Below are 24,871 nucleotides of genomic sequence, written 5' to 3'. Positions count from 1 at the left end.
ATAATCCTTTTATGACGTCATGCACCGTCATGTTTTTTAAAAATGCACGTTATTTAAGGAATGGAAGACCCAAAGGCAAAGATGATGAGTGTGCCATAAAGTACTTCAACCCCACACTGTCAATGCTCAATACATTTTAAATAGCAAAAAGTGAAGTTGCAAATTCTAGAGTCTTACCCTATAAAGTGATAATGCTAATAATTTCGATATTCATCCCATCTCCTGTGAATTAAAGGTTTTCTTAGATGCCTGCCAAGTATCCTGTTAGTTGGGTTTCTTTCCCTGTGATTTTGATCTAGTACTTCTTTTAGTTTTTCATGGGAATTTGTGGCTGTGAGGGAACCAGAAGCCTCTGATCACTTAATTTGGAAAATGGATCAAAAGTGCATTTTCATTTTGTGTGGGTAGATATTTGGTTCTCTTAATATACCCGCCAAGCTATATTCATAATCTTTTAGTAACTGAGATGATTTAACTGCAAACTTAGTAAGCCAGAAGGACAGGTAAGTGACTTCTTAAGTCAGTGGTTCTCAAACTTGAGTAAGCAGCAGAATCACAGGGAGGGCTTTGCTGAAACAGAACACCGGGCCCGGCCCCATCTCAGATTTTCTGAGTTAGTAGCCCTGGGGCGTGGCCTGTGCATTTTTATTCCTAACAACTTCCCAGGTGATATGGAGGCTGCTGGTCCTCAAACCACATTTTGAGACCCAATTCCTTAAATAAAAGTTGGGCATTTTTCCCCCTAAAGCTGGGCATTTAAATGATCCTGTCAATAATCTGCCATCAAGCCTTTATTGTACTGATTTATGCCTCCTGCAAACAAAACCTAGGCCAAACTGACAGTCTGTTCTATTGAGATTGCACAAGTTCCTAAAAAATCCCCAATTAAAAGACAAAAAACTCCAACTCTTAGAACAGCAATAACCTGCTCAGTTTGAAAACATTATGAAAGTCTAAAGAAACGCTCTGGGTTCTGGAGTAAACTTCAGTCCCCGTGGTGGTCATCATTTGGTTACATTTGGAAACAGGCTTGTTCTAAAATAATCATTTTTGAGGCGATGACATTTACTCTTTTCACCCAAAGAAAACAGAAATAACAACACAGGAAGAACTGGGCAGCCTTAGGTCAATTCTTTTTGGAAAGCACATTTAATTTACTGTTGCACAATTCAAACAGAGGGGGTGGTTAGGAAGTCAGGAAGGCACTTAAGTCATTTCAACCAGGAATACCTAACAAAGAGAGGGATCTTGAAATCATGGATGGTCTAGGAATATCTGAGAGAGAAAGAAGGGATTCGTTATGTGACAACTTGTCAGGAGCATCCCAAGCTTCCCATTACTATCCACACACCCTGAGACTGAACATACATTCTCTCCAGATGAGCTGAGCACAAATAAATAACTTCTTTGGGCTGTGCTGATACCAAAATACTATTTAGATGTTCACCCTACGTGATGCCCAAACTGACTGCCATTTGCTGTCTTGCGAACGCAGCTACAGGTTCTCCCCGCATACAAAGAGTATTGGTCTTTTTTTTTTTTTAATCTTTATTTATTTTTGAGAGAGCGTGAACAGAGAAGGAACAGAGAGAGAGGGAGACACAGAATCCGAAGCAGGCTCCAGGCTCTGAGCTGTCAGCACAGAGACTGATGTGGGGCTGGAACTCACGAAATGTGAGTTCATGACCTCAGCCAAAGTCAAACACCTAACTGAACCACCCGGCGCCTTTTTAAAGCCTAGGAGTCTCTTTCCAGAAGCTCAAAGAGTCCTACTGATTTTTTCATCCTTTAAATATATGTTCTTCCTCCTTTGATATAGTGTCTTCATATAAACCATCTTATCTAAAGAAAAGGTCCAACTACTGCTTTAATGGACTCTTGTCTCAGTAGCCAAAGGGTATAGTTAGGTTCTAAACTTCTGGGATTCATTATCGACCCTCCCCTCCCCCATTTACCCCTCTACTGTACTACCATCCCTTTCAGTAAAGAGTAATCCATGGGTGAGACAAGGCTCAGTCATTTGCCCTACTCCTAATTCCAAGGCTTATTCTCAGTGTTAACACACGAATACAGAATACACATTTCAGCTACTTCTTAATGGATTCCTCTCCCTTATATGTGGATGCAAACGTGTGCAAAGTGAGCTAAGGAATAATAAACTAAGTGGAGCTTAAGTGCTACATTAGGAAATGTGACTGCTAACAAACATTGGAGAAGGGGCTCTAAGAGAGGACAGAATGAGGCTTTTTCATTGAGAAAGGTGATGTGGAATGACATCTGCTCTTGCAAAAGCTGGTCTCTCAGATCTCCCAACTTAACAAAAAAAGTAGTATCAACATCTCATGGAATCTTGACTGTATGTCTGATGCCACAGTAAATCCCAGCATCTCAGATTATCAATATTGAAAGACACCTTCCAGACTGGCTGGTCCAAACTATCATTTTTCAAACTAGAAAACTGAGCCCCGAAGGGAAGGAAGAGAGGCTTGCCTTAATTAAGGGTAAAACTTCCTCAGCTGCAACAATGAGGCCAGGACTTACATTTTCTGATCGTCAGACCACTGTCTATAGCTCTTTCCTTTTTCTTGATGAATGGGGGGTGAGGGTGGTTGTTAATGTTTAGACCAATGTGAACACCAAGGAAGCAACTGCTAGGAGAAAAGAACCACTTGTACCCCTCCTGCTTAGAATGGCCCAGCATGCCCGTGGGGCCATCCCCACAGGCTCCCAGGATGAGAGAGCCCCTACAGATCCAGCAAATGGGCAGCAACTCCCTATGAATGATGCCAAGTGGGAGGGTCTGTATCCATCCCAAGTCTATGTGGGGTTGTTTGTTTGTTTTTAAATATGCTCCTTCCTCCTCAAATAAAACTACAAAATATAATGCAAATGTGTTTCTGTACATGTTCCTTTAGATTAAGCAAGCCTCATCATGGTTTCAGGTGACCCAATGAGAAAAATAAAATAAAATTGCACTTGTGGCCTCTCAGATTAAAGACTGAGTTAAAATGAGGTTGCCCAGCCCGTAGGAGAATAGGCCACACACGCTGATACAACTGGCCCATCATTCTAAATGTGGCACATATGCCCAGCAGACTCAGAGACCCATGGGAATGATTCCTTCACAAGACAGCCAAGAGGTAGATAAGTGCAATCAGCCCCATGGATGGATGTAGCACACAGAAGCACCAGATTGGGTGTAGGGGCGGGGGGGTGCCTTGGACAAGGGGCAGAGGGCCTGAAGGGTGGGGCCAGATCTCTGGCTCTCATCACAGCACTCTCCCTGGGAGGAAAAGCGTCCGGTCATGAAAGAAATTCCCAGTATGTAGCAAATGTCTACAGCAGTGAGAGTGTAGACGTAGCAGGTAAAGAGGTGATGCTGGTCTAAGGGTAACACGCGTCCTCCAATCGAACTTCTAGGGTGGGGTGCCAAGGAGACAAATGTGAAGGGTGATGATTATGAACTGGGGGACTCTGGCACATTCATCCAGGCCATGCATGACCCCTGAGTGGCCTTCCCATCCTCACTCCCAACAGAATTGCTGGCAAGGGCTCCCCTTGTGAGAGAACCATACTGGATTGAGGGGACAGCAAAAGACATAGGCAACTCCGATGGCTGCTCTTGCTTCTGATTTCTCCGTCAGCCTGAGGGAAGGCAAAGGAGATCAAAGTCCAGATGACACGACAAGGCTGCGGAGCCCAGCATTTGCTATCAGAGCTGCTGAGCGTCGGACCCAAGAACCGTCAACTCAAGGCAGAGTCAAGGCCCCTTCCTCTGGAACGAGAGGCTCAGCCCTGCCCTTCTCTTCGGGAGAAATGGCCGGAAAAGGAAAGCTGGCTTCTCAGTGAGGTAATGAACAGTACCTGCTCAGCTACGTGGGTCACCCTAAGGTTAAGCAGGAAGGATCCCTGAAGGAGGCATTCTGCGGACAAAGGCTGAGGAGCTCCACGTGTCTGGACACACCTCAAGTTTTAAATTACACACTCCCCCACATGCAGCACACTCACGCGCACACACGCACAGAGACCCACACCTCCACATACTGACATTCTTGTAACCCACCCCACTCCCAGCCCCCGATCCTGCCCCACGGATTTCGTTCCCTGTAAACATGACAGCAGATGTGTCCACAATTCTGGGACAGCCTGACAGTGAACTGAGGATGACTGCTTGTCATTAAGTGCCCCGGTAGGTGATGTTGGTGAAGGTGGATGTGGCCTCTTTATACAGTGGGTTGTTGGCCTGCGGAGAGAACAGAAATGTGTCTTACAGTGAATTCCTCAATTGTTCCCTGCCCTCAATGATTACATTTCGCCTGAAGAGTTTACCCAAGACACCTTTCTCCGGGCTACACCATCCATGAATCGCTTAATGCTCATTGTAACCCCATATTCGCTCCTGAGATGGGAGTGGGTAGGAAATAAGAGGAGAGAGAAAGTGGAATGCCATTGTGCTGCTGTTTCGAAGGGGTTGAATTCAACCCATTACTTTTTGGTGATCCCCAAACACCTCAGTACCACTTGTAGCCAGTATCTATTTCCTGCTTCTCTCCTGAACTCTCTCTTTTGCCCTTCTCCAATTTTTTTTTTCTTTTGTTGTGACTATGCTGGCGGATGCGGGCAGAGACGAGAAATGTAGCAGGTGGTAGCTGAAACAGAGAGGATAGCTTTCACTCAAAATAATTTTAATTTGTTCTCATCTCATCCTTCCAAACGCTACCCACTGTCATGTTAGCAGGAAAAAATAAGACCCTCACTGGGTTGCCCAAATTATTTTCTAACAAAAAGTGATAAATCCCATAAGATCTGGCCGTCTTTAGGAGTCCCATTTCAAGAAATACAACACATTCTCATGTGCCGCTGAGATTCCAGATTTCTACACTGTACGAACAGAAACATCTCAAGTTTCTTGGGACCCTTGAGTACCAAGGCCTGAGGTGACCATCAAATGAGAACAAACTTTCAGCCTCCCGCTAGACATTCATGGACTCAAACAGCCATTTTGGAAGGTCCAGAAAAAAAAGTCAGAATGTGGAAGATGAGCCAAAGGAGAACAGAGCAAAATTAAGTATATAGAAAGTTCTCAATAGATGCTTGATTGAATGCAATCAGAATAAATTGCAGAGAGGATATGTTTTAAGAGGCTGGCCCAAAGAGTCATTTCTATCATAACTTGATTCTCTCCCACAATTGGGCAAGCTGTTGAACGTCTCTGTGCTCAGTTTTCTTATCTACAAACTGGCAATAATAACGTTCCCCACCCCCCATCATTTGTCCTGTCTTCCTCAATTAGAGAATATGTTTCCTTTTGATTATGTCAGTGTCCAGAGCAGAGCTGGGCCCTACCTGTACTCAGTCAGTTCTCACCTATGGGACCTATGGTCACTGTGTGGCAGTGAGAGACTCAGGTGGTTTTCAGGAATAATAAAGACAACAGGACCATCTCCCAATTTCCACAACAGAGACTAACTGGGAAATTATGGTGCTGGCTGAACCTGGCTCCCCTAAGTACCTACTATTTCCAGTTGAGGCTCTCAAACCAATGACTTAAGAAAATGCCCAGCCCCGACTCTTACTGTGTCCCATTTTGCTCTGGCTCGCTCTTCCTCAAATTTAGCAAACTCCTTCCGGTCATGGATGGTGATGAGGAGCTTCCAGATGAGCAGAGTAGCAAGGCCGATGAGCAAAATGGCCCCCATCACTGAGAGTAGGACCACCAGGATGTCAGGACCCTTGGGACACTCTGTCAGGAGAGAGCACAGAGCAGGGACGTTGTAAAGGCAACCTGACCAAGTAAGAAATTACTAGAAATCTCTCTGAGGGAAACAGGGCTTACAAAATAAATCAAAATTTTTAAAGGGGGGGGGGGGGGGGAGCACCAATATTTAAGACAGCAATAATCTGTCCTGAGTAGTTTAAATTAGAGGTCATAAGCAGGTCACCCCCGGTAGAATCTAACCTACTCAAGTGTTTATTAAAAAGTTGATTTTATGTTAACTCTACTGGATTTAAAACAAAAGCTTGATTAAATTTTTATTTTGTTGGCAGCATGGAATAATCAGGAGATTATCCCCCTAAAACTTCAGATTCTTCTTCTTCCCTTTAAAAACATGAATAAATAGAGGCGCCTGGGTGGCTCAGTCGGTTGAGCGTCTGACTTCGGCTCAGGTCATGATCTCACACTTTGTGGGTTCGAGCCCCGCATCAGGCTCTGTGCTGACTGCTTGCTCAGAGCCTGGAGCCTGCTTCAGATTCTGTGTCTCCTTCTCTCTCTGCCCCTCCCCTGCTCACGCTTTGTCTCACTCTGTTTCTCAAAAATAAATAAAAGTAAAAAAAATTTTTTTAAACATAAATAAAAAGGTCTGGAAACACTGCACCCACAGGGCAGCTCTGGTTAGATGTGAGTAGCTGCTGTCCCCTTTAGATGGGACACATTTTCTAGTTTGCCAGACTTGTCACCACCCTCTTTTCTCCACTAAACAGAGGCAACATGTTAACTTGTCATGGAGGCTGTGCTACTGTGGGTTCTGGAGCTAGACCGCCAGGGTTCGAATCCTGGCTGACAACTTACTTTGCTATGTGACCTTTGATAAACTATTTAACCTTTCTGGGTGTCTGTTTCCTATCTCTCCATGTTTAAAATGGAGAAAGTAATAGCACTGAATTCCAAAACTTATGAAGCATAGTTAAGTTAAATATATACTTTTAAAAATTGTTTTTAACGTTTATTTATTTTTGAGAGAGACAGAGCATGTATGGGGGAGGGGCAGAGAGACAGGGAGACACAGAATCCGAAGCAGGCTCCGGACTCCGAGCTGCCAGCACAGAGCCCAACGCGGGGCTCGATCTCACGAACTGTGAGATCATGACCTGAGCTGAAGTCGAACACCCACTGCGCCACCCAGGCACCCCAACTTATTTATTTTTTTAAGGATTATTTCTTTTTTAGAGAGAGAGAGAGAGAGTGCGCATGAGTGGGGGAGGAGCAGAGAGAGAGGGAGACACAGAATTTGAAGCAGGATCCAGGCTCTGAGCTGTCAGCACAGAGCCCAATAGGGGCTTGAACCCACGAACTGCAAGGTCGTGAGCTGAGCTGAAGTAGGACGCCTAACCAACTGAGCCACCCAGGCATCGGGCTCCATGCTGATCATGAAGCCTGCTTGGGACTCTCTCTCCCTCTCTCTCTGCCCCTCTCCCCAACTCGTGCATGCTCTCTCTCTCTCTCTCTCTCTCTCTCTCTCTCTCCACAAAATAAATATTTAAAAAAAAAGAAACCTGTAAAAATAAACAAATAAGTTAAATATATTTAAAGAACTCAGAACACTGCCTAGCACAGACTCAGTGCTCAATAACTATCAGCTACCATTATTACTCGTGTTCTTGTTACACCTGTTTTCACTAATTTATTTACCTAGCTCCTTAGGCATTTGTATTTGTTTCTCTGGTTTGGATATGTACATCTCTGAGGGCTGGGAACCTAATGTCCTTGTTAGCACAGAGACCAGGAAGCCTGCCAACCCAGACAATATTTTGGGTTCCTTCCCAAAATATTTCGTCATCTTTAATCCTAACCCTATCGAAAGCCGACTTCCTGTTCAACCCTAGTCAACAACCAACACAGACAGAGGTGCATCACCCCTCTGAAGACCAAGCTGACTGTGCTCTGCAGAGCTCTGCTTCCCATAAACCACAGGTGTCTGATGGGTGACCTCACTCCAGTAACTTCTCAGGTGTTATGTAATTAGGTGTTTGAATATACGGGTATTGATGGGTCTGGAGAGGTGGTCATGCCTACTTTCCACACTGTCTCCCACCTTCTTCTCTAAACATACACCCTATGCTCACCACACATGACCCAAAAACAACCACCGATGCAGACCCAAGCTGGCTATTTCCCAAGCTACCAAATTATAACCTGTCTATAATTAAAGGAGCATCTGGAGAGAGGCTGTGAGGTTCCAGTGTCTGAGTTCCCAGGAGTGAAGAGCACCAGCTCTTCCGGGAACAACAATTATGAATTCTTGGGAAGAGAGGGCTGACCCTCAAACCTCAGAGTGAAATCTCTTCAATTCTGCATGTCAGTATGGGCAGGACAAGTAGAATGTCAAGAGGTCTTCAGGCAAAAACATCTATTAAGCATTTGTCCTGAAAGGAGTAGATGGCAGGATTCCCGGAAGAAGATGATGAGATCAGCTAGTCTCTAGAGAGCTCTCTCAGCCACGGTGATGAGGACCCATCGTGGAGACCCAAGGTCAGGAAAGACTGGGCAGGGCTGGCAGGTTTGACAAAAGCACAGGAAATCCAGTTAAACTTGAATTTCAGATAAACAATAATTTTTCAGCCTAAGTAGGTACTAAATGTTGAATGGGACATATTGTATTCGACGAGGCAACTCTATCTGGGAGTGATAAGGACCCAGCTCAGCGGAGCCCACTCCACATAGTAGGCTGAACACCACCCAGTCAAGGCCAAGCCCTTTGGCAGTGCTGTCTCTACTGCCTTGCAGTGGCCCAGCCCTTCAGGGAGACCATCCGCAAAGGCATGAGTTGGGGAAGAGAATGAGAATAATCCCCTCCTATGCTCTGGGACCTCAGATGACACATTCTGCACAAAGCCAGAACCCCTGAAAATAGTTGGGGGCGGTAGGTGAGAAGAGAGGTCAAATTCAGAATTCCAGGGCAACAAGATAGGGAATATGGGTCTGGGGTCCCATCTCCTCATGTGGAGGATGGAATCTACATCAGAAAAGCTACTCCACCCCCCACCCTGGGGGGTTATTTGTACCAGCTCAGGTTATCACCATCTTTCTGCCCCATAATTCCAAGTAGTGGATTCCATCTAAGAATATCAAGCCAAAAGATTTTGGTGTTACAGCAGAAGCACCTGCAAGGATTGTTATAGCAGAGATGAAGTAACGTTAAACCCCAAAGCAAGAACGTACTGCCCTTCAAAAATGAGAAAGCACAAAGGTGCAAATAGGGCGGGTGTGGAAAAATCCATGAAACGTGTTAACACAGGTGGGCGGGAAAGTGTGAGGGGTCATGGCCAAATAATCCACATGTGCTCCCCCACAGATACATACCCAGACTCTGCCCTCTCCCCTTCCCATGTCAGCTTTCCCTTGAGTCGCTAAATAAAATTAAGGTCATACCCTTTCCTTTACCTTCCTTCTCCCTTCTGAAGGGTGAGAGCCCTGGGAAAGGCAGGTGAACAATATCACGGTAGGGGGCGCCATGCTCTCCGGTACCCATGCAGCCAGCAACACCCTGGCTGACCCGGATGTAGTAGAGCTTCTTTCCACTGTCACCCGCTTCCTTCTCCAAGCAGCCAAAGTTCTCCGAGCAGGTTATCAACATGTATGCAAGCCTGCCTGTCAACTCGAATAATCAGTCCTAGTAACTCATTCAAAACCCGTTTACTAAGTATCTTCTCTGTAGATGACTGAGCCAAGTATGGAGATATAACGATAGATAAGACAGATGGTTCGTGTGTTCGTGGGGCACGTGATCTACTGAGGGAGATGGGTGATTAAAGAAGCAAGTTAATGGTGGAATGAAGGCCCATCTAAGGGAAACACAGCTGCTCTGGGACTCAAACAGGAGCACCCAACCGAATCAGAAGAAAGGATGATGGAGGAGGTCTGAGAAGGCTCACTAGGGGAAGTGATGTGTCCAAAGCAGAGGCACTCAAATATTGGGGCGTCTCACAACTGCCAGGAGCACTATTCAAGAACACAGAGGCTGGGGACACCTGGGTGGCTCAGTCGGTTAAGTGTCTGACTTTGGCTCAGGTCATGATCTCACAGTTCATGGGTTCGAGCCCTGCGTTGGGCTCAGAGCCTGGAGCCTGCTTCGGATTCTGTGTCTCCCTCTCCCTCTGCCCCTCCCATCTTTCTCTCGACTCGTGCTCCATCTTTCTCTCAAAAAATGAATGAACATTTAAAAATGTAATAAAAAATCAAATAAAAAGAACATAGAGGCTCATGGAAGCAGCATGGGGCTCAGGACTCTCGATTTTTTAGCAAGGGGAACATAGAAAAGTTGGAGACCCACTTTCCTAAAGCAGGGGCCAGCAAGCTATTGTCTGGGAGCCAAATGTGGCTTGCCACCTGTCTTTCTAAATATACTTAGGCTTGTGCATTAAATATAGACTATGGCTGCCTTCCTGTTACAATGGCAGAGTAGTCATGGCAGAGACCACAAGGCCCACAAAGCCTAAAATATTTATTTTGAGACAGAGAAAGCACGAGTGGGTGAGGGGCAGAGAGAGAGAGAGAGAGAGAGAGAGAGAGAGAATCCCAAGCAGGCTCCACACTGTCAGTGCGGAGCACAATGTGGGGCTCAAACCGATGAACCATGAGATCATGACCTGAGCTGAAATCAGGAGTCACACACCTAACCAACTGAGCCGCCCAGGTGCCGCCAAAGCCTAAAATATTTAACCCCTGGCCCTGAACAGAAAGTGTTTGCTGGACCCTGGTCTGAAGGAGGATTTGAAGAAATTTCTACAGCTGTAGGAATCAACTGACGAGCAACCAACTGACTTAGTCTCTGCCTTCAGACATTGTTCCTTCACTCATAGAAGCTCCTGTCTACCCCCCGCCTTGGCACAGCCCTTGTCCCTCAGCAGTATCACTATCAATTTACATGTCCCTCTCCCCCTGGCCTGTGAGTGCCACATCTGCTTGATTTATTGTTATATTCCCAGCACCTAGTCTACTGGCTGATATACAATAAGTACTCGAAAATATTTTCTAGTGATTCATCGCTTCGTCTGTTGTGTAAGAGAAAGGAAGGAGACGGGGGTGGTAAGGGGAAGAGAGCTAATCTACTACACTGGATGGCGACAAACCTGTGGTTGGTCTGTGTATGACGGATGAGCTCCTCCTGCTTCCAGAAGGCTGTGAGAGCAAGCACTATCTTTTCAGTGCTCAGAACACCTTGGCTTGGTGCCTCAAAGCCAGTACTGTGTCTCATGGTGACCCTGGTAAGGTCAACACCTCAAAGCATCAGGCCTTCCTCTGAAGCAGCGAACAGGTTGCCCTTGGCAACCACCTGACCTTAAGTGGAGCGGATGCTGAAGAGTCCCAGACTTTAAATTCCTCACTTCTTAATACTGTCACCTCAAAAAAATGCCAGGATGTATTTTGTCCCTTCGTGGGATCCATATCTACCTTCTTCCTTTCCTTACTCACCTTCTTTTTCTGCCTCCTCAATTAGCAAGTCACTTTCTCACAAAGATTGGTATTTAAATATCTCCCACCCCCAGATGACAGGCCCTAACTTACCACTTGTAAGGTAGTCTTAACTTGGCTGTTCTGTGTAAGAGGCGTAATGGGTGGAAATTGCTGCCTAACGTGGCTCTCCCTCTCCCTATAGGTGCAGTGTCAGGGGCCCTGGCGGTTCACGTACCTGGCTCCTCTACCACATAGAGAATGGACTTTCCACTGGAGTCTTCATAGTACTGGAATCTGACAACACAGTCATCTTCATTCTTGTACGTGCAGTTCACTGCATCCTTGCCAGTATCCTCTGAGGAAGGGGAAAATATGGGAGAGTGAAAAACAAGGCAATTCCTGGAAGACGGGGCCATCCCCAAACCCCAGTCATGGGACTTCTGAGAAAGTATGCAACAGGAAACCCTATGCCTGACATTAGGCAAGATGCCTAGACTTGAGATGGCTGTTGTGCCTGGCAATTGCCTCTAGATGACCCTCGCTGCTGAATTTTGTCCCTCCCAGACCCTTTTTGGTTCGTATTCCTTCCCTTGGAAGGGACATGACAGAACACATGACACAGTGTGATTCAAAGCCTGGCTCTACCACCTGTCAGCTGCGTAATATTGGGGAAGTTACTTGACCTCATTGGCTCTTTCTTCATCTATGAAAGGAAAAGGATAACCCACCTCACAACACTGGTAGAGAACTAAATGATGTCAAGTGAACAGTACCTAATAGAGAAGGGTGTTCCCTTCCCTCTCTTTCCTTTCCCTCCTGGCTCAACTATTCTCAATAGTTTGTTGGCAAAGCCCTTACATTTCTTCCGTTTCTGCGTCTGATCCAGTGTTCCTCTCCAGAGCCAGCCTCTCTTCTCTGACTCCCATCACTTTTTTGTAGGCTTCACCCCTTCTAATTCTGAAGCCTCTTATTCTGACAGGGAAACTATAGGTGCCCCTCTATCATTTGCACCACGTCCTATAGTGATGCAACCAGACAGGTAAAACTGACACACGATGATGTTAAGCAAATGCACCAAGATCACAACACAAGTACGTGATGGAACAGAACTAAAACAGGAGTCTCAGAGCACACCAGACTTGAACTCAATGATTGTTTCTCGGCCTTTTGGCTAAGATCAAGTGTAGTATCAGACTTGAACTCAATGAGCCGCCCGAAAACTAGTGGTATAAGAGTACAGTGGAAAGAGTAAGGATTTCCAGATTCATTCTAAGCTTAACTTGTTCGGGCAAGTTATGTAGCTTTCCTGAGATTCAGTTTCCTCATCTGCAAAATGAAGATAACAACAGTACCACAGTTCTACTCTACTAGGTGGCTGAGAAAAAGACAAGATCATGTGTATGAAAAGATACTTGCCTAACTTTTATAAGTTACACAATTCCATACAAACAAGCATTTATCTTTATGATTATCATGGCACGGGGGTGGGGGTAAGAGAAATACTTTCAACTAACCTGAGATTCCCCTCTGGTCTAGGTAATAAAAACATCTCACATCTCTCTCAGCAGTCTTGCCCGCCTGAGCTAATCACAGCATACCGATTCTCCTCAGGAGGAAAAGCCGTCTCTTCAAACTCAATCCCCAAATCATGCCCCTCACCCCCCCCCCCCCACCAGCCCCACTTCTGATATTAGCCAAAGGATCCAGAGAGCTGACCCTTTTCTGTAACACCCCAAGCCAGAAGCCGACTGACTGGCTGTGTCTCACTGTGGCTCTCACTGAAAACATGTTTCCTGCCTTCGTGAGAGACAGCTATCTCAGGAGAGATTGCCATCTCCCTAGACCAACCAATGCCTAGCTGACCCAGATAACATCAGATGTGCTGACAGCAACAAAGATTATCCCCTTTTTGGTCAAGGTGAAATTCAAACTACAGGGGCGCCTGGGTGGCGCAGTCGGTTAAGCGTCCGACTTCAGCCAGGTCACGATCTCACGGTCCGTGAGTTCGAGCCCTGCGTCAGGCTCTGGGCTGATGGCTCAGAGCCTGGAGCCTGTTTCCGATTCTGTGTCTCCCTCTCTCTCTGTCCCTCCCCCGTTCATGCTCTGTCTCTCTCTGTCCCAAAAATAAATAAACGTTGAAAAAAAAAAAAAATTAAAAAAAAAAAAAAAAAAAAAAAAAAGAAATTCAAACTACAATGACTGCAGGCAAGAGTTTTGCTCACCACTGTATTTTTATCTGTCTTATTCTAGGAAGGGCTCCAGAGAGCCAAAAAAGGCTACAGCATTATGATTTTAGCTAAAATCCATAAGGGTGAAGGTTTCCCTCCAAACCAGCAGAGCAGTATGCCTGGGCATTGCTGAACACTCTCAGTTAAGTAAACTCAGTAAATGGTTACTAGCCTCCTAAACTGACATCACCTAGCCTAGGTTTCTTCATCCGTAAAATGGGATGCATTGTCTTCCTCTCCCTGGGGAGGTCAAGTTAGGGTTGATTTCTACATACTTTAAAAGTTATCTGTAGGGTCTTGCTGAGTCTGTGGGTGCCGGGAAGCAGCAGAATGGGGAGGGACTGTGGAACAAATTAGCAGAGGGCACAAGAGGACTCAGGGAAGCTGGCCTTTATTAAGTGCCTAGTGTGCATCAGGTCTGTACAACATGCCTTTGAGGCAGGGATTACTCTTCCATTTTACTGATGAGACATAGACACGTTTTGGGATCAACTGAAAACTTCAGCAGCCGCATATGTGCACAATTCTAAGACATGCTGAGCTTACTGAGCTCCTTCACAGGCTCAATCTCATCACGACAGTAACGGCTGCAGGTATTTTCTTTATGTAGGTCTCCTCGGTCAAATTTCTTACACTCCACACACTTCCTAAAAGAGAGACGACACAGAGATTAAGACAAGGGAGGAGAGGGACGCCTGGGTGGCTCAGTCAGTTAAGCATCCGACTTCGGCTCAGGTCATGATCTCGCCGTCTTCGAGTTCGAGCCCTGTGAGTTTGAGCCCTGCGTCAGGCTCTGCGCTGACAGCTCAGAGTCTGGAGTCTGTTTGAGATTCTATGTGTCCCTCTCTCTGCCCCTCCCCAATTGCACTCTGTCTCTCTCTCTCTCTCTCAAAAATAAAGAAACAAAAAAGACGAGAGAGGAGCAAACCTACGTGTGTGTCAGTCCAGCTCTGACATCCACACACCAGAAAGCTGCCCCACCTTGGAAAACAAACACCGAAACAAAAACCCCTGTAAGACAATTCTGGGGGACCCAGAGGGTCGGGTCTGGAGTTCAGGGGTGGGAGTTCCTCCTCACCCAGAGGCAGGGCCTGGCAGGCAGAAGGCCCCAGTCCCCTCATTAAACTTCTTCATGTCCCATCCGAGAGTGTGACAGGAGGTAAGGCGTGTGCCACTTCGAGGAGCCTTAAAGGCAGAACCGGTCATGTAATCTGGGGACCCAGCACAAAAGAAGATGTCAGGCCCCTTGTTCAAAAATCCCTAAGCATTACAAGACAGTGCCAGCAGAGCGGTAAACCAAGCATGGGGCCCTTCTAAGCACAGGGCTCTGTACAAATGCACAGGTTGCATGCCTATGAGCCCAGCCCTGCTGAAAGTGGCAAGAGAAATGGCAGGAGCTTCCCCTGACCCCAGATGAGTGGAGTTTGTACTAGCGAACATCTCCTGTTTCACAGAATCCTTCATAACTCCAGCCCAACTCTCCCACACGATCGGAACATGAGAACGTTCCCCAGAAGTTCCCTGGTTTAGCCTTCCTCCCAACTCAGGGATTCAGGATGCCATCCCAGGAGAGGGGTTTCTCCAACTGGAGTCCAGCGAGTGCTACTTTGGCCCCTGCATGGTTGGCTCTCCCTCCCTCTTTGCCCAAACTTTTCCGTGGGAAGAGGAAAGCTAGCCTCTTAGCTGCAGCGGACGCCTCCTCCTGAAGCTTTGGTGAGTAAGAACCTGGAGGGTTGGGGATTCTAGCCTGGGGGACCCCCTCCCTCCTTCTAGCACCCGACTGGCTCCAACTCACTTCTCTGCCCACTCACTTCTTAAAGGTGCAGGCGTCAGGGCAGGTGGGGCACTTCTCACAGGTGTCCCCGTAGGAGCCGGGCTGGATGCACTTGCAGCTGCCGCACTTACACTCGCCCCGGCCGCTGCACAGCAGCCCGTTGCTGGACATGCAGGTGTCGGTGCGCGTGGTACAGTTGCAGTAGAAGCCGGTCCAGTCGGAGTCACACAGACAGTCCCCACAGCTGCACTGGCCGTGACCTGAAAGCACACAGCCCGAGGGGGCGGGCAGCAGGTGAGGGGCCCCAACCCGTGGCTCAGCCTGCTCTCCAGCTTTACCCTCATCCACCCTCCTCCCACGGCCACTCATTAACACCCCACGGAAGCGTCACCACCTTCTATCCTTCTAGCCTCATGCTGCTAGCTCTGCCTTGACGCCCTTTCGTCCTGTGATCGCTACCAAACTCCCACTTACCTTTCGAAGCTCAACTCAAAAGTTCCTTCCCCTCCATAACTTTTTCTGACCTCCCCGGAGCAAATTGTCTACTACGTGTTCTCCCAGCACTTACATATGCCTCTATTTTAACCCTCATGACCAGCCCATTTGCTTGCCTATCTGTTTCTCTTTCTAGATTTTGAGCTCCACAGTGAGAGAGGACATATCAATTTGTCCGTCGGCAGGGATTAGCGTAACGTCTGAAATACAGTAGGCATGCAATTAATGTTTCTTTATCCATTTATGCAACAAATATTTATTGAGCTCACACTGGGCACTGGAGATTCGGCAGTGAATGAGACAGGAAAGGTCCCTATTACCGTGGAGCTTGTGTCCTAGTTAAGTTCCTGGGTAGGGTGCCTGGTGGCTCAGTTGGTTAAGCATCTGACTCTTGATTTCAGCTCAGGTCATGATCTCACGGTTTGGTTAGTGAGGTCAAGCCCTGCATCAGGCTCTGGGCTGACAGCCTGGAGCCTGCTTGGGATTCTCTCTCTCCCTCTCTCTCTCTCTCACACACAAAATAAGTAAATAAACATTAAAAAAGAAAAAAAAATCCTGGGAACCACACACACATTCACCAGCATGTGCCCTGTGTTGTATCATCACAGTACTGCAGAGAGCCATCAGCCCTAGTAGGAAAGACCTACTCACTTTACTGCATGAATGTAGGAATGGGAAAGAGAGATTGGGGTAGGGGGTAGATTGGTTAAATGCAGGTGTTAACTCTCAGTGCTACATCCCCCTAATCACTTAACAAGGCTTGAAAACTTGGCTCTCCCAAACTCAGAAGAAAGGGTGACTCATTCTCAAGGATTCCGAATCAGGAAGAAGTGGATGAATAATAAAAATCTGACTGTTAATCAGAGGAAAGGCAGGGAGCCAAGGGGAAGTAACCTCAACGGGTCTCAAAATCATGTCACTGTGTGAGCGGATGGGCCCCAAGATGGTGGAGGAGAGCGAGGTGCATAGGCTCAAACAGACACTAGCTGGCATCTTCTGCTCCCCAGGGACCCCAGTGGGTCTGACTAGAGGCCCTTGGTCAATGAGTCTCTCTGCCAGTGATCCTAGCACCATCCTCTATTCAAGACTCAGACACACCTTTGCTGCCTTGGAAAGAGATGTCTGCTTCTTTCTGGATGGCAAACATAAGGTCAGCTGCCCCAGCTCCAAATATCTGGAGAGTAGAGCCCGCTCCACCCGGAGGCAAAGGGAATGGTCTTGTGTAACCTTTGTCCACCAGTCATTGGCCCAGGTCTGAGGGCAAGACAGCTCCTGTCAGCTGAAGATAATTCCAAGGAAGGGGCAGCTGTGAGCCATTATCAGCAGCCCTAACAGCAGCTGGAGGGGCCCCACAGTGTCTACTACAAGCAGCTTTCAGTGATGGCTCCCGAACAGGGAAAGGCAGACGCCACAGAGGTCTGGCAGCACCCGGAGGCCTCCGCCTCCTCAGAAACCCTTGTCCCATAGTGTTTCCTTTGTGAGGCCAAACAAAGTAACCTTTGAGAAGATGGTCTGCCAGGCCAGCCACGGAGCGAGGCTGGAAGTAGAGTGGCGGGCCGGAGCCGGCAGGCCGAGCCCGAGCCCTGGCAGGGTCAGCCCTCAGAAGGAAGCTACAGTGCGGTAATGTCACAGGACTGGCATCCCTCCAGCAAAAGGGTGGCTGAGCCTGGGTTCACAGCAAAGTCAGAGGAGGAGGGTGAGAAATGAAGAGAGAGTGTAAGAAAGAGGAGGGAAATAGAAAAGAAGGCAGCAGGGGAGGGGTGGAGATGAGGGAGGGGGAGGGGTAAGGGAGGAGCAAGTATTTTAGGTCAGAGGGAATGACCTCTCCCTATAGAGCGTGACTCCCAGGCCGATGTCAGCCCCACTCCTCCCTGCCTTATGAGCCGACCCTTTGTCTGACATCCTACTTCCTCCATGAAGCCACCCAGGCCTCCTCTGTTCACACTGGGTCTCTCTCCAGGAGACTCCTATAACATTCCCCAGGGACAACTCACTTCTTTTCTTTAATTTTTTAAAAATGTTTTATTTATTTTTGAGAGACAGAGTGAGAGTGGGTGGAGGGGCAGAGAGAGGGGAAGACACAGAATCGGAAGCAGGCTCCAGGCTCTGAGCTGTCAACACAGAGCCCAACGCGGGGTTCAAACTCACAAACCACGAGATCATGACCTGAGCCGAAGTTGGACGCTTAACCAACTGAGCCACCGAGGCGCCCCAAGGACGCCTCACTTCTAAGATCTGGCACGTTCTGCCTCATGTTGTGAATTATCCTCAGGTAAGTTAATTAAGGGCAAAACTGTCTTATTCATGCCTCCCTATCCCACAACACTACAGCACAGAACCTGGCTCAGGGGTGTCTGATCAATCTATGCTCATGGATGTCCCTCGGGGAGAAGGATGAGTCCCTCGGGGAGTCCCTCGGGGAGAAGGATGCACTCCCTGATGTTTCCGAAGGAAGTGCTGATAACAGATGACCACAAAAGACCATGCCTCCAGCGGGGAGGGGGAAGGCCAGAGGCTGGGGAAATGGCTAAGTCATAGCATGCCCCCCTCGTGAGCCACTGCTTGCAGCAAAGAACAGACCAGGCCAGCAGCCCAGGGAAGAGACAATGGTGAACTGGTCTACAAACTGAGTGGTCAGGAATCACGCATGCCCCCTGTTCACCCGTGTGGACTGAGCGCCTGGCACAGAACAGGTGCTCAATAAGTGTGTGTCCCTGAGCATCCGTCACTGGGGAGTGTGACGGCAGCACCACAGGATCCAGACCTGCAGCCAGTAGGCACACAACACCCGGGCTGGCAGTGGGGGAGGGAGGCCTCTGAGCTGCTGCCTGGGGTTCCCTCCTGAATTGGGTGGAGCGCATTGCTGACGAGCTGTGCTTGCACCAGTGAGAGGCAGGAAGCAGGCTGCTGAACCCGATGGCTTTGTTTCGCAGCATCGGTGGGGCCAGCAGCTGAAGGAAACACACTCTGCCCGCGGTCCCTCCCACCCTGCCTCATACCAGACCAGGAACCAGGAGGCTTGGAGGACAAGTGGCCCTCCCTCTGTCCCTGGTGCCCCCAAGGGGCTATCTGTAGGCCTCACGTAGGACAACCCTCTTCCCCTCAGCCCCACCCTACTCCCCGTGGTCTCCCACATCAAACTTACCATTCCTTTTGGTACTCTGAATATGATGTAAGTACTATTCACTAGTAAAATGAGCTGAAATGCCTCCCTCACCCTCTAATTCAAACTGCTGTTGGGGGGTCCGTGCCTGATCTCTTTCTCCCCTAATCTCCCTGCTACCATTTTTTTCCAATCTCTGTCAAATTTTGCTGACATGAATAAAGGAAACAATGTTGTAGATAATAAAAAGAAGTCTTTTTTATGTGACTTGGGCATGTTTTAGAATGACATAGATTTATGGGGCACCTGGGTGGCTCAGTCAGTTAAGCCTCCGACTTCAGCTCAGGTCATGATCTTAAGGTTTGTGAGTTCGAGCCCCATGTCGGGCTCTGTGCTGACAGCTTAGAACCTGGAGCCCACTTCGGATTCTGTGTCTCCCTCTCTCTCTCTCTCTCTGCCCCTCCCTCACTCATGCTCTGTCTCTGTCTCTCTCTCTCTCTCTCTCTCTCTCAAGAATAAATAAACATTAAAAAAAATTTTTTAAGTTTTTTTAGAATCAAATTGTTTTTTTAACATTTCTTATTGAGAGACAGAGACAGAGCATGGGCACAGGAGGAGCAAAGAGAGAGGGAGACACAGAATCTGAAGCAGGCTCCAGGCTCTGAGCAGTCAGCACAGAGCCTGACGCAGGGCTGAAACTCACAAACTGCAAGATCATGACCCGAGCTGAAGTAGGATGCTTAACCAACTGAGCCACCAGGTGCCCCCTTTTTAATTTTTTTTTAAAAGAATGACATAGATTTACCTTTCTAATCAAGTTTTCATATACATATATATATATATACATATATATATATATACATATATATATATATACATATATATATATATATATATAAATTTTAAAGTTTATTTATTTGAGAGAGAGAGCGAGCTCAAGCAGGAGAGGGGCAGAGAGAGAGGGAGAGAGAATCCTAAGCAAGCTCCACAGTGTCAGGGAGGAGCCCATCGTGGGGCTTAAACTCACAAACCCTGAGATTGTGACCTGAGCCGAAATCAAGAGTCAGTTAACCATCTGAACCACACTGGCAGCCCTTTCTAATCAAGCTTTCTTAAAGGCAGATGTTAAAGTGAACATCTGGTTGGATTAGTTCGGCTCCTTTAAGCCCCATTGCAAAGGAAGCCAATCTCCGCCATAGATTTGATCACCAAAGAAGCCAATTATAATCTGTGTTAATTAACCACACAATACACCCATAAACCAATCCTAAACAACTTGCAAATGTCTTTGATCTCTCTGTCACAAGAGGAATCAAGCCTCAGAGACCATAATCCAGCGAAAACCTATCCCCAGTGCCCCAGGAACTACTCAGGCTGCCTAGTTGCCTCTGCAAGTATTGTCAGCACATACAGACGACATTCACATTAGTTCCACTTGGTCTAGCTGGGGAAGTAGCCTAGGAGCAGTCTTTAGGGCAAGGAAAGACCAGGTTGAGATTTTCCGTGGGCCTCAAGACTTTACTGAATTTTGTAATGAGAAGGACAAAAAGTATCCTGCAGGTAGAAGGAGCCAAAATCGTAACCCCCAGTTTGCAGGCTGGGCCTCTCAATGGCAATCCTTTCCCATGTCTGTGCTGTCCAGCATGCCACGAGCCACGTGGAGCTCCTGAGCAACAGAGGAAATGAATTTTTCATTTTTCATTTATTTTTTAAATTTTTTTAAGTTCATTTGAGAGAGAGGAAAAAAAAAAAAAACCTCCAATGGGGGAGGGGCAGAGAGAGAGAGAGAATCCCAAGCGGGCTCTATGCAGTCAACACCCTGGCAGTGCAGTCAGAGCTTTAACCTACTGAGCCACCCAAGCGCCCCTCATTTTTCATTTAACTTAAATTTATTTAAATTTTATTTAAGTTATAATTCAATGTGACTAATTTACAAATAAATAGCCACACGGGGCTACTATATCTGACAGCACAGATCTAGAATCCAAAACGTTATAGTGCCAATAGCGATAACAAAATAGTGCCAGCATGTAAAAAGAGCTTATGATTTTCCACTCATTGTTCCGAGTGTATTGGCTGTTAAACGTGCTCCATTGCCTTGCTTTTTTACTATTTTCCAAGTCTTGTCATGAAAAGACAAATTCATGTAAAATAATTACTACCAACTTTACTACGCATTCTGATACCATGCAGTTTCCGAATCTGTAACTACTAAAAATCTAATTACCAGCAGCCAGAGATTTTTTTTTTTAACCTAAAAAGGGAGTTGTTCCGCATCCTTGAAATGATCAAGAGCCAGTGATTTAAAGTATTAGCAGGATGGCAGGTGGAAGAAAAGAAAATAACGGTCTTCACCTTCAGGCTCCCCCACTCGTTCCCATGCTCCAGGAGAGCAGAGGCTCCCTTCCGCTGTGTACCCCAGGAGCAAGGACGCGGGGAGCAGAGCGGAATTACAGAGAACCTCCTTCCTGTCTTCTGCCGTTGGAGTGGAAGGACCATCCACTCGGCTCTGCCTGCTGGGCCTTCCTGTGCCCACCTAAGCCCCGGCCTAAGTTTCCAGAGGCTGTGGATGTGCGAGCGAGCGTGCGCGGGTACAGGGGCGGGAGGGTGTGCAGTTTCACTCACCTGAGCACATCTCCCCCTTATAGCGGACGCAGGAGAAGTCATCACACTCGCAGTACTTGCCCGTGATCTTGCCAAAGTCACTGCTGTGGCAGACGCACTGGCCACACAGGCACTCGCCCCGCTGGCTGCAGGCGGGCTGGCCCTCCCGGGGGCTGCACTCTTCCTGCTGCGAGGGGCGGTAGTCCTCTTCGGAGCACTCGCACTGGGACCCCAGCCACCCGGGCCCGCAGCGGCACACCCCACACTCAAAGGTCCCGTTGCCATTGTTGCAGCGGCGGCTGTAAGGCTCAGCATGGGCCTGGCACGCACAGTCACAGTCGAAGGTGACCTGAACGGTGAGGCTGTCTTTGAAGCCTACAGGCTTGATGGTGAAGGACTTCTCCCTCTCCTGCGGGCAGCCTCGCACCTTGGCCTCAATGCTGAAGCTCACCTGGGTGGAAAGGAAGACCGCATTCAAACACAGGCGCACCCTGTTATCACTCCAGCCCTGGAGGGAAAGAAGCCCCGCCCTGCCCCGCCCTGCCCCGCCCTGCCCTGCCCGGGAATATCCAAACTGGGTGTCTCATCCCCCAGCAACCTGGAGTTCCTCAGCCTCCAAATGACCAAGGTCTGCAAAGCAAAAAGAAAAGCCTGGGGACAGTTGTCCAGTTGTATCTGGTTGGGTGCACAGACATAATTTACAGTCAGGAGAGAGGTTGGTTTTGGTTTTTTTTATATATATATCTATTTTTTGGGAGACTGCAAGTGGGGGAAGGGCAGAGAGAAGGACAGAGGATCTGAAGCAGGCTCTGCGCTGACAGACTGACAGCAGTGAGCCTGAGGTGGGGCTCGAACTCACGAACTACAAGATTATGACCTGAGCTGAAGTTGGATGCTCAACCAACTGAGCCACCCAGGTGCCCCTGGATATGTGTGTGTGTGTGTGTGTGTGTGTGTGTGTGTGTGTGTGTGTGTGTGTGTGTGTTTTAATTCCACCTGTGAAATAAGCCAGCTCAAGCAGAACAGAACCTGTGATCTTATAAAAATTCTTCTCTGGCCAATGAAGCCAGCTGGACTGATTATACACAAGGTCAGTCAGCCAGACACACAAAGCACTATATGGCACCACACGATGCCACACAGTGACCAAAGGCTCAGGATCTACTGTTTAATTTCCATATAGTACATCATCACTTGTGCAGTCAAACACCTTTCCGGCCAATATTTCTTAGACAGGATATGTGCACATGTTCTAGAATATAGATAGGTGTACGGACAGATGGATGGACCTAGATACAGAAATGATAGAGATACAGGTGATACCGGTGATAGAGATATAGCTATCCCCCTTTCTGCTTCCCTCCCTCTTCACCAACCCCTCCCCCCATCGGCAGAAGCAGAAGAGAACCAGTAAGGAAAGAAAGCCATAGAGGCCACAGAGGGACCTGAGAGGCAAAATGAACATTTGCGTTCTGGAAGTCTATGACAGTGGGTATTTGGTATTTTTGCCTGTTCCATTTGCTGTTGAATCTCCAGCAGCGAATGATGCCTGGCACAAAGTTGGCGCTCAGCAACTATCGGTAGATGTGACTGCCATTTCACATTGTAGAGGAAAGACAGGTATTACCTTAGGGGAGGCTGGAGACTGGGCCAAAGGTAAGAAATATTTTCATTTGCAATCAGCTGTGCATAAACAAACAGAGGTAAGCTAAACGCAAGTTTTTTAAAGATCTCCACGTAGCGGAGAAGTTTAGACAACAGGAGTCAGAGGAAAAGGTTGGCAGCTCCGTTATATCCAACTTGTAATGACCTTCGGGAAGAAGGTGCAGGGGAGGAATGGAAGGGTGCCCACAGACGCTCAGGGGCAAAGGCCAGGGCCAGAGCTGAAGCTTCAGCCCCTGCCCAGCCCAGCCCACCTCACCGTGTCTCCAATCTTGAGTCCGACACAAGACTTGAGCCCAGGGATGACCTCGTTGTTGAGACAGGTGGCGTTGAAGGATAGAGACAGCTCCTCGGGGAGGTCCCGCACTTCCAGCTCTACTTTAGAGCGGATTTTCTGAGCAGAAAGGGGGCAAAAGAAGGTTAAGGAGATGAGCCGAGAGGAAGTAGACAGGAACCAATTCCACCCCAAGTAAAATACCAGGTGGCCATGGACTCACCGCGGCAGTGCTGGGTGCTGGGGTTTGCTTAGAAGCTGCCAGAGGAGAGCATCCTTAGGAGCCTATTTCTTACAATATTTCCTGCCCAAGGTCTGCTCCTCTCTCTCTCTCTGTGCCCCCTGGTGTCTAGTTGAATCTGGGTAAAATCTAAACCAGCCACACCCTCCTGCAAGCCTCAGAGACATGCAAAAAGGGAGGGCTAGCACTGGTCACCTTGGATAGTAGCTTTTTTTACCTAATTTTTAACCAACCTCATCTTCCCCTTGGCTCAGCTCCCTCTTCTCTCTATTGTTGGAGCCCTATCCCTCACCCTGTCCTTCCTCATCACCACCCCCAACCTCTCTTTCCTTTCCACCTTCTCTAAGCTCTTCCACCCACTGCTCCTGACACTCCCTGGCAATTCTTTCTGAGCCATTTCCCTCTCAGAAGGCTGCATTCCTCCCAGTGCTGGCCACCAGCCAGCCTCTAGAAGAATAAGAGGAAGGCAGTGAAGGCTGCATCGTGGACTCACATCCAGGACTCCAAAATCTGCGTTCCCTCCTGGGGAATGCCGAGTGAGGTGGATTCTTAGCAGACCCAACCCCAGTGCGAGACACTTACCCCATAAGCATCAACAATGAGCTGAAGGACGTTGCTGGAATTGGCAGACAGAACCCCCACTGTCGTCCCTGGGATGAGCTCGCTATAGTTCTAGAAGGTAAGACAGAGAGATGTACAAGGCTGACTAAATGAAGAGGGTGATCTCAAAAGCCCTCCCCAAATCAGAATGAGGGTCTTGAAATGAAGATTGAGGGAAGGATGGGATATTTTACTTGTCACTTCCAGGAACAAACCTAGCAGTTTTGCAGCCCTGAGAAAAATTATAAAGAACTTCTCACACCCCTCTCCCCCAATAAATTACTCCCCTCCAGCACCACAAACACCAACACACCCATCCCGTGAGGTTCAAGGTTGGAGGAGAGAGACCATAAAAAGGAACCATTTGCCCCTGGGAATAGGCTGGAGGAGGGGCTTTCCTGGTTGGGAAGCATGGCCCGTGCTAGTGTGCCTGGGTTCCCAGAGACGGCTCCACCCAATACAGACCCCACTCCCGAAATCCCTGAAGGCACAGTCACCTGGTAGAGACTGACTACATTTTCCGTTACAGCGAAGATCAAATTGATGTTTTTCTGGGATAGCTTCTCGGTCATCAGCCCCAGAGAGGGATAATCCTGTAAAATGGGAGGATGTGGAAGTCAGTTAAGAATTCACCTGAATTCTACACCTTAGAACTTGGCTGATTTGGGCTGTGGCCCAGACGGTGGTGGTGCTGAAACCTTTTCACGCCATGAT

General features: G+C 47.9%; 1 protein-coding gene and 1 pseudogene across 2 annotated transcripts; one reads left to right on the top strand and one right to left on the bottom strand.

Moving 5' to 3' along the window:
* Positions 1-1,130: 1,130 nt before the first annotated feature.
* LOC145715168 (integrin beta-3-like) lies at positions 1,131-24,745 on the bottom strand. Of its 2 annotated transcripts, none has more exons than XM_081794829.1 (9): positions 24,655-24,744; positions 24,140-24,229; positions 23,302-23,436; positions 21,402-21,831; positions 15,216-15,438; positions 13,951-14,051; positions 11,412-11,531; positions 5,577-5,743; positions 1,131-4,243 (listed from the first exon to the last, which is right to left on the bottom strand). In XM_081794829.1, the coding sequence occupies exons 1-9, from the start codon at positions 24,727-24,729 to the stop codon at positions 4,178-4,180; spliced, it is 1,407 nt and encodes a 468-aa protein (XP_081650955.1). In that variant the 5' UTR covers positions 24,730-24,744; the 3' UTR covers positions 1,131-4,177. The 2 variants fall into 2 exon arrangements, 1 of the variants encoding a protein (XP_081650955.1); XR_014137192.1 differs by lacking the exon at positions 1,131-4,243 and adding an exon at positions 8,049-8,272 and having other exon boundaries at positions 5,679-5,743; positions 24,655-24,745.
* LOC145715172 (U2 spliceosomal RNA) lies at positions 12,328-12,482 on the top strand (annotated as a pseudogene).
* Positions 24,746-24,871: the final 126 nt, after the last annotated feature.

This window comes from Panthera onca (assembly GCF_046562875.1).
Source record: "Panthera onca isolate mPanOnc1 chromosome E1 unlocalized genomic scaffold, mPanOnc1 haplotype 2 h2.Chr16_ul_5, whole genome shotgun sequence".
Classification (NCBI taxonomy): Eukaryota; Metazoa; Chordata; class Mammalia; order Carnivora; family Felidae; genus Panthera; species Panthera onca.
Note: the sequence above shows the minus strand (reverse complement) of the source record. Positions and strands in the feature narration are given on the sequence as shown.

Coding starts and splice junctions, on each gene's coding strand:
- LOC145715168 (XM_081794829.1), bottom strand. CDS start 24,729: ATGACCGAGAAGCTATCCCAGAAAAACATCAATTTGATCTTCGCTGTA. Junction 14,052..15,215: donor GACGCCTGCACCTTTAAGAA/GTGAGTGGGCAG, acceptor TCTCTCTTTTAG/GAAGTGTGTGGAGTGTAAGA. Junction 11,532..13,950: donor TGAGCCTGTGAAGGAGCTCA/GTAAGCTCAGCA, acceptor CCCCTTCCTCAG/AGGATACTGGCAAGGATGCA.